The sequence below is a fragment of the Amblyomma americanum genome, chromosome 6, assembly GCF_052857255.1.
Source record: "Amblyomma americanum isolate KBUSLIRL-KWMA chromosome 6, ASM5285725v1, whole genome shotgun sequence".
NCBI classification, from domain to species: Eukaryota; Metazoa; Arthropoda; class Arachnida; order Ixodida; family Ixodidae; genus Amblyomma; species Amblyomma americanum.
The window spans coordinates 70,359,760-70,368,111 of NC_135502.1; the positions used below are offsets into that span (position 1 = coordinate 70,359,760).

Consider the following 8,352-nt stretch of genomic DNA (forward strand, 5'->3'; position numbering starts at 1 on the left):
AATTCATTTCACCCAACAACCGTAACCCTTCTCGTTTCTGCTTCGAGGCACTGGTGTGCATAGGTTTAGAGTTTTTTCTAACAGCATGTCTAGCCTTTTACTGATAAAGTTTTTCCGGCAATGTAACAAAATGCCCTTCTTTATCCGATACAACCACCACACGAAGTTTTTCCGATGTTAGGAAGTTGACCAAAGGAGCAAAACTCCACTTGTTACCTGACCCCCGCTCAGTCCCTTTCAAGGCATCCACACAATCCACAATGCACCTTGGTTGCTCTTCTTTTCGTGCTTGACGCGAGATGGACCGTCCCAGCGTCAACTTCTCTTCTTTTTGGAGGGTTGGTTGGAAACAAAATTTCGGACCTAATTTGAGGATCTTCTGAAACTTTTCAGGTACTTCCTGGTTGCCCAAGACCAAAAGCTTGCCTTCGGAGTTCGTCGACGTCTTTTTTCCATGTAGCCATGGGCGAGCGGAATACCACAAGAACTCTGTGTGCTTCTTTGCCTGCTCGCATCATTGGCGGAAGCCCCGCACACATTGCCGATCTCTGCCGCAAGCCTGTTCTCCGATCTCTGCCGATTGCCGATCTCTGCTGCAAGTCAGTCTGTTTTCAAAACGGAGGGAAATTTTTTGGAAGTATTTTTTTCAGAAAAAACCCATAAAACAGGTATTCCTTTTCGATGTATTGTTACTGAACGTGCCACTTGGCGATATGCTGTTTCAAACTTTTTGCAGAGTAGTTTATGTTCACTTTCAATTGAAGACCCATTTCTTGTGTCTAATGTCGCAATGTGGCTGTTGTCGAATATTTGAAGCACAATAACACAGGCTTGGGCGGTATGTTTAGCATTGATGTACAGGACCTATTTTACTCATTACCTCATGACAAGCTCCTCCAGTGTGTTAATAGATGTATATTAGAAGATAATGATGAACAAGCGTTCATTACGAAGTGTGGGGTATCTGTTGTGTCTTTTTTGGAGCTTCTGTCTTTATTTAGAATGCACCTTTATTGCTTGGGAAGGAAAACTGTTCATCCAAAGAACTGAGGTGTGCATTGGCTCAAAGGTGGCTCCTGTGCTAAGTAGTGTCTTTTTATACTACGTTGACACAGCTATAAAGGTTGGTTTAGGTGACACTGTTAAACCCGTCTTCCTGTATGTCGATGATTATTTGGTTTTTGTTGAAAGCGTTGACTTTAAGAGAAGTAGAAGAAATCTTAAAAACTTGTTGGCAATAATTATGGTTTAAAATTTACCTTTGAAACCCCGGACAACAATCAACTACAGTTCTTGGATATCAGGCTGGAACTAAAACTGGATCATGTTTGTTGGTCCTTTCTGCAGCGTTCGCAGAAGCCTTTACTTTGTTTCCACTCGGGGGCATTCCAAGCTGGTAAAGTGCGGCATAGCAGTGTCGTGCTTAGGATCAGCAATTGCAAAGTCGTGTGTTCACGCTGTGGATAACAGTTTCAAGCAATAGGTCCAGAGGCTGAAGTCAGCAGGTTTCCTTAATGACATGATCACACTAGCCTGCAATAAACTCCTGAAAAAGCTTAAGTCATTCAGTAAACCCGATTCACCAGCGCCTCCCAGTAACGATAAAAGAAAGTGTGCAGTAATTCCGTATATTCACAGATTATCCCACCGATTAAAACTCGTAGGCACTAGATATGGGGTAAGGGTACGGTTGTCAGCTCCCCAATAACTTGGAAAAATTTGCGCTATGGTCGATAGGAGAGCCAGATTAGAAAAATAGAAGTCAAAAGAAAGTAAAAAACAGTGCAATATAAAACATGAGTTGCTGTTTGCACCTTGTGCGAGGGAATGGTATATGAAGTACCCTTCACATGCGGAAAGAGTTATATAGGTCAAACTGGTAAATGTATAAACACACGGCTACGCCAACATAATTCGTCTTTAAAGGTAGCTCCTTCCTCTAATTTGGCCATGCTTACAGAGACTGCCTTAACCATTCTAACCCGTTAGAAAAAAATGCATGTGTACCTCTGTTCAATAGTACAGAAATTCTGTATAGGCATTCCAATCAGCTAACAAGGGAATTATCTGAAGCATTTCATATTCACAAAAACTCCGACATGTGCGTCAGCACACCATCTGTTGTCATCCACGATTGTGAAATTTGGTATCTTAATTCAACACTGATTCGTTTTGTCATTCTGAGGGTAGGCGCAAGCGCTGCTGGCTGCCTTGTGTGAGCTATTTAACCTTATGTGTTTTTTCCAATAAACTTCAGTTGATAGTAGCGCTTGTCCTTGGTTTTCTTTATCTTGGTGTCCACCGTAGCAGCGCTTTCGGAAGTTTTAAAACACCTTTCTTCCTACTTAACATAGGCATCTCACTGTTATACAAGACTAGCAGCTCTCCTTTCTACTGTAATAGTAGTTATAGTTTTTTTAGAATTCGAAAAGAGTGCTTCTCTTCGAAACTACTGCGCAAGAAATTCTGCCTATCTGTACGGATGAATCCAACACTGCTACGCTGAAGAGCACATACAGCCACACTCGCGATCACAAAGCGTTAGCATACATGTGTGCAATGTGACACCTTCGCTGGCGCCCGGAATCGCTGCCCACTGTCTCCTGCCGCACGCTACACAACAAGAAAGGCGATGAGCTTCGTCGGATGGTTGCTGCCAATCGTATATAGTGCTGCTTATCACATGTTCCGGTGGAATACCGGAGCGGCGACGAGTGGCTCCAGCCTGGGTGTCACTGAATAGGGTATGTAAAACATGCACTATAGAGAAGAAACTCGAGTTACCACCATGATGAGGACGAAATAAACTTTGGCTTGATATGCAATGCGGAAAACCAAATGACCGATGGTCTGTTAGGGTCGGAGTATACTCTAATGTAAGGGAAATTAAGCCGGACCTGACAGAAGGTAAGGCTGGAGATAACATTAGGAAATTTGCTGGGACAAGTCGGCTCAGACTTAAGAGGATATAGCGACGTAACAGCAGTTTTTGCTTTCGTGCGATGAAGATTTTGGAGCACAGAAACACAGATCGGCATCTGTGAAACTGCAATCGCATGACACAGTACAAGACTGGCTAAGTAGCGTGTCCCGTGGATTGGTGAAATGACAGGTACCCCCTCGCTTCGTGCACCACGCTGGCGTAGACATCCGCCGACATGGCCGTGAACATGAGGGCGAAAACGGCGGCGAAGCAGATCCCGGCGAGCGCCCAGTGTGGCTGCCTCGCGAACCCCTTCCAGCCAGCCACTGCATCGTCCGGCGGGGGCTGCTCACTGCCGATAAACTGCAGCGCCGAGGAGACCCCTTTCGTAGACAGGCGACCCACACCGTCGCTGTCCTCACGGTAGTTGAGAAAGTAGTGCTGTACCTCATCGGGCATTTAGTATGGTGCCACGCTGCCCACTTCACCAGAGCTGCTGCTTCTGCTTTCCTGCAGTCCTTGAGGCGGCGAGCTCCGCCGTTTCCGGCTCCTGGAAACATGGGAACCATGCAATGCTGAGCGAGGACCTTACGAAGCGCGATCTCTTGTATTTAAGGTATAGGATGGTCCGCGCCCTTAAAATCTTCTTACACTTACAAACATATGGTTCACGAGCGAAAAAAGTACCAATTTTCTTTGCCCCTTGAGAACGGAACTTTTTCCTCCTCGAATGACATTGAATGAAACAGAATTCGTTGTTTTTGCTGAAAGCTCCAGCTATTGATGCGCAAGCACATGCTGATGAGGCTGATTACAGTCCCGCTGATATGCCTCCGCTTGAAGCTTGTAAGGTACGGATCGTGAGGGAGAATCCTTACACTCTCGTTGCGAAGTCACTTGGTGGTGCACAGAGTGCTTCAGCATGTCACCATATGTAAGCCGACAAACAGTTACCCCGCGTATTCTTCTTAAATAGAACACGTGTATTCTATGCATTCCGCCTGTGTGCCTTTTATGTGAAATGTTCGCCCTTGACCGCTGTAGTAGCGCTACTAGCGACCAAGTAATTAAAGCTGCCATTGTATCGAGTGTTTAGAACAGCTCCGCCCATTGGCCAAGATGGCAACACTCTGCCTCGACCCGTAGGTGGCAGTCCTTGCCCAGCGACATGCCCATGAAGAATAGACGGCACGACCCATGGTCACTGGCCGCTAACGAGGGGTGTCCCATCTACAGCATCCGATACTTCCACTGCTTGGCAGGATCCCTCAGCAGCATTCTCTCGTGGCCAAGCATGAATGACAACTGTGCAGTCCTGTACCATTTATGCAGCCCCCCAGGCATGTTCATTGTTTCACGTGCCTCGCAACTTTTCGGTTAATGTTACTTCAAAAAATAGCAACCATCAATTAAACTGAGCTTTATAAAATAAGATAACGGTAGCAAACGATTTTAGCCTTGCAAGGTGCATGCCTGAAGCCATGCTAAACGTTTACCTCTCACGAAGTTCTAAGCGCGATAACAGGCATAGACGCTCAAATGTCTCTGTTGGAAGAAGGTAACGAGACAGCATATTCTCGTGCGTAAGCTGTGAGCCTGCTGCAGCTAAGTAGAAAGAACAATAATAGTGGTGTTGCAGTTTCTCACTCTCGATCTCTTCACCAGTGTTACCCTGCTGGCACTAATTCATGCGCGTTGGTTTCGCTGCTTTTTGCCTCCGGGTCAATGCAGTGTACCTTGAGCGAGGCCTGTCGCCTGAGCTCTCCTCGGTTGATGTTGACGATGAGGTGCTGCTCTTGTCTTCTTTCGCTTCGTCCGAGACCTCCTCTGTGGAGGGTCCAGAGGCTAACACCGGATCATGTACCACTTCTTCCTGTTCGTCAGGCTGGGCGAGGTCGTCCGGTGGGGGCGGTGGCTGTAGTTGTGGCTGGTCCATCTGGAACCGCAGGGTCTTCTTCGAGGGTTTTCTTGGTAGGCTGAAGAAGCCCGGTGGAGCTTTGAGGATGCCAGTCGGAGCGCTCCGCCATGGCTTTTTGCGGGGCACATTCACCGACATGTAGGAAAGAGACGTTGGCTGAGCTGCCTGAGGCGAAGAAGCCGCCATTTGAAATAGACAGCCTTCTTTGTCTTCCGGCTCGCGCTTCAACCAGTGTGGCGCGTGTCCAGGATACTGCCGCGAAGGCTGTTCAGGCTTGCAGCCAGCGGAGGTTTAATTTCGATTGCAGGATTTTCTGTGGACGTTGAACAATTCCACCCGAACTGAAGCCGCAGGAGTGATTTGAAATTTTTGCATAATTTTGACGATATGCAGATCACTGAAATGTATCACAACTGCTAGTTCTGAGTGCAATTAATCCAGATACCAGCAATTGTGGGGAGCGTAGATATGCCGTGGCGGCTGAGAGTGCCGATGTCGCAGTCGAGTACGATAGCCATTGTTCCTTCAATACACGATGTATCATACGCATTTATTCTTGTTTCTAGCATGGAAGAATTTGTATACTAGTTTACGTTGGAAGGCGTTGTGTCCCGGGTTTCAGTTTGGTTCTACTTGGGTTGGATTTGGCCTTGTCTGTGTGCATCTGCACATTGGATTATAATGGGATCGTTCCATATAAAAACCCATCCCGCCATTAATGAAACGTCGTTCGTCATGTTTTGCTGAGTCTTGACTCACTTCTTGGGCGGCCCTCCAGAACGACACAACATTGGCGACGAGTACGGGATTTATTAGGGCCACTGTCCGAGAGTGAGTTGGCTTTCATGAATTAGTTTAAAAGAAGTGTGACGACGTCCCGTCTTGTTCAGTTATTTTCTTCACAGCCTATTTCCAGCGGCAAATTCAACTTCTTCATCGGAGGACTTCGGCGTCTGCTTGCCTCGTGCTGCGTCGCCATTGAGGACCGGGCCGCTGCCGAGGAGCTGCGTTCGCCCGCAGTACTGAAGCTATGGAAAGCGAGTGAGTGCGGTCGTCACCGGAGTTTCTTAGACGTGTGAAGAGCGTTCGGGGAAAATTGCGAGGTTACGTTTTTAAATGCCGGTTGAGGAGGTCGCTAAGCCTAGCGGAAATACACAGTTACAGGCATTGCGTGCACCTGTTGCTGCGCATACAAGGAGGGAGGAAGACCGTTGGCCGCCATTTTCTAAAACCGGCATTTATGAAGACCGGGAGGCCGTCAACTTTCATGTTCAGTATTCAGTGCGGAAGGAATAAAGAACCGCAAGTACGTTGTACTGGGTCAGCATTTTCGTTAGCAGCGATTCAGGAGGTCACTCTTGTTTTGTAGCCGACCTGTGAGAAGGCCGGTAGGCCGCTGCCATTTCGTAACCGGCCAATGGAGGAGCCGGGAAGCTGCTGCCGTTTTCATCACCGGCCATTGTGAGACCGGGAGGCTGCTGCTGTTTTCGTAACCGACTACTGAGGATGCCAACTGCCATATTGAGTGCCGGGAGGCAATGCGTCATTTCTGGCGATGACATTTGAAGGTAGAATCGAGGGACGATTGCACTAGAAAAATACAAGCTGTGAACAAGATAATCAACGGAAAAAGATGAACGCGGCGCAAGGGTTCTCCGGCGTTCATGCGCCTGAGCCTTTCCTTCAGAGACCGGGACGCCCGGCGGTGCCTTGGGCACAATGGATGCAGACATCTGAACTTTATTCGAACTTATCTGGTGGTTCTTCAGCATCACATGAATGCAAGAAAAATTGTTGATATACAATTTAGGGGACGAAGGGCGCAGAATTTATTTTGCTCGTGCTACGATGCAACCGGAGATTGCGTCGCTTCCAGCATTAGTGTCCAGAGAGACGGGCGACACTGCGCCAGATGGGTACCAGGCTGCAGTGACATTACTTGCCCAAGAGTTTTCTGCGTTGACAAATTTAGTTGTAGAGCGACGTAAATTCCACAACCGCGTGCAGCAGCAAGGTGAGTCGGTTACAGAATACATAGCCGCACTCCGAGATCTGGCACATTCGTCCATTTTGCATCCCCAGATGAAGCAATGAGAGACAGGTTCGTGACTGGCGTCTCATTGCTACGTGTTCGCGATCGCCTTTTGTTAGAAGCATCCGATATATCCTTCTCTACAGCTTCGAATATTGCTTTGCGGTATGAGCAAACGGCTCGCGACGATCAAGAAGTCGCAGCACTAGTTCGTTCACAGCGCCAGGCACTGCCATCGTTGCCACGAGTTCAAGAAGTTTCGTCTTTTCATCAAGCTCGTCCCCGACGTCAAGAAACCACGCCTCCGTTTCAAGACGCCCGTTCTTCAAGACGTCCGGCGCAACAACGCATCGCAATACCGTCTACGAGTAGACGCAACTCCAGCAACGTTGCTACCAGCGTTCCGAATGAACGCAACTTTTCCGACAATGTTCCGTCAATGAACGCGAACAGACGCGCAACGCGCAACATGCCACACTGCTACTGCTACAGATGTGGACCGGAACGTCATGCTGCGTCGGCATCTACATGTCCTGCGCAGAGAAAAAAGTGCTTTCATTGTGGACGTGTTGGACATTTTCAGACAGTTTACAATCGTCGTCGACCTTCTGTGAAAGAAGTACAAGAGTACTTGATTGAAGAAGAGGATGAAACTACTTTACATGTGGCGGAAGAAGAGGCTTCTACTCTTTGTTATAAATATGCAAGAGCGGAATGGAATACATATTCAGTTGAAAGTGGCTGGAACAAATCTTACATCCCTTGCTGATTCAGGATCACCAGTATCTATTTTTGACTATAATACTTTCGTACGCATTTTCCCACATGTCAGGACCTTGGAGGCACCTCGTATTATACTTCTGGACTATTCCTAACGTCCTATTAAGGCACACGGTTGCTTCATGGCAATGACCACATTCAAAGAAAGAACAGCCTCAATATTTTTCAACATTGTTCAGGAATTAACTACCCTTATCGGCCCGGATGCAATTCGGGCGCTTGTGCATTGTGGGGACAACATTACAGTGTCTTCAAACGACTGCAAAAGCATCTACAGACCAAATTCTACCAGCAGTCGCTAAAGAATTTCCAGCCCTCTTATCGAATGAGTTGGGATTAGCGAAAGGCTACCAACATAAAGTGAGAATTCGCACAACAGTGCAGCCTGTGGTAGCTAAGTTGCGTCGACTACCGTTCTCTATCCGCCCTAAAGTCACTGAAGAACTCCAGCGCAAAGAACAGCAAGACATCATCAAAAGAACTGATGATTCGGAATGCGTTTCACCCATAGTTGTAGTACAAAAACCGAATGAGAAAATCCGCCTTTGCGTTGACCTGCGCGAGTATTTCAGACTGTTTTCCCACTTCTTCATACAGAAGAATTTCTCCACACTCTGGAAGAGGCAGCTCATTTTTCTAAGTTAGACTTAGCGTCGGCATACCACCAAATTACACTGCATCCAGATAGTCGTGACCTTA

General features: G+C 47.4%; 1 protein-coding gene across 1 annotated transcript; it reads right to left on the reverse strand.

The window, feature by feature from the left end:
• Positions 1-2,846: 2,846 nt before the first annotated feature.
• Positions 2,847-4,979, reverse strand: LOC144095319 (uncharacterized). The gene is made up of 2 exons (XM_077629093.1): positions 4,660-4,979; positions 2,847-3,473 (listed from the first exon to the last, which is right to left on the reverse strand). The coding sequence occupies exons 1-2, from the start codon at positions 4,977-4,979 to the stop codon at positions 3,383-3,385; spliced, it is 411 nt and encodes a 136-aa protein (XP_077485219.1). The 3' UTR covers positions 2,847-3,382.
• Positions 4,980-8,352: the final 3,373 nt, after the last annotated feature.

Coding starts and splice junctions, on each gene's coding strand:
- LOC144095319 (XM_077629093.1), bottom strand. CDS start 4,979: ATGTCGGTGAATGTGCCCCGCAAAAAGCCATGGCGGAGCGCTCCGACT. Junction 3,474..4,659: donor GGCGACAGGCCTCGCTCAAG/GTACACTGCATT, acceptor CCATGTTTCCAG/GAGCCGGAAACGGCGGAGCT.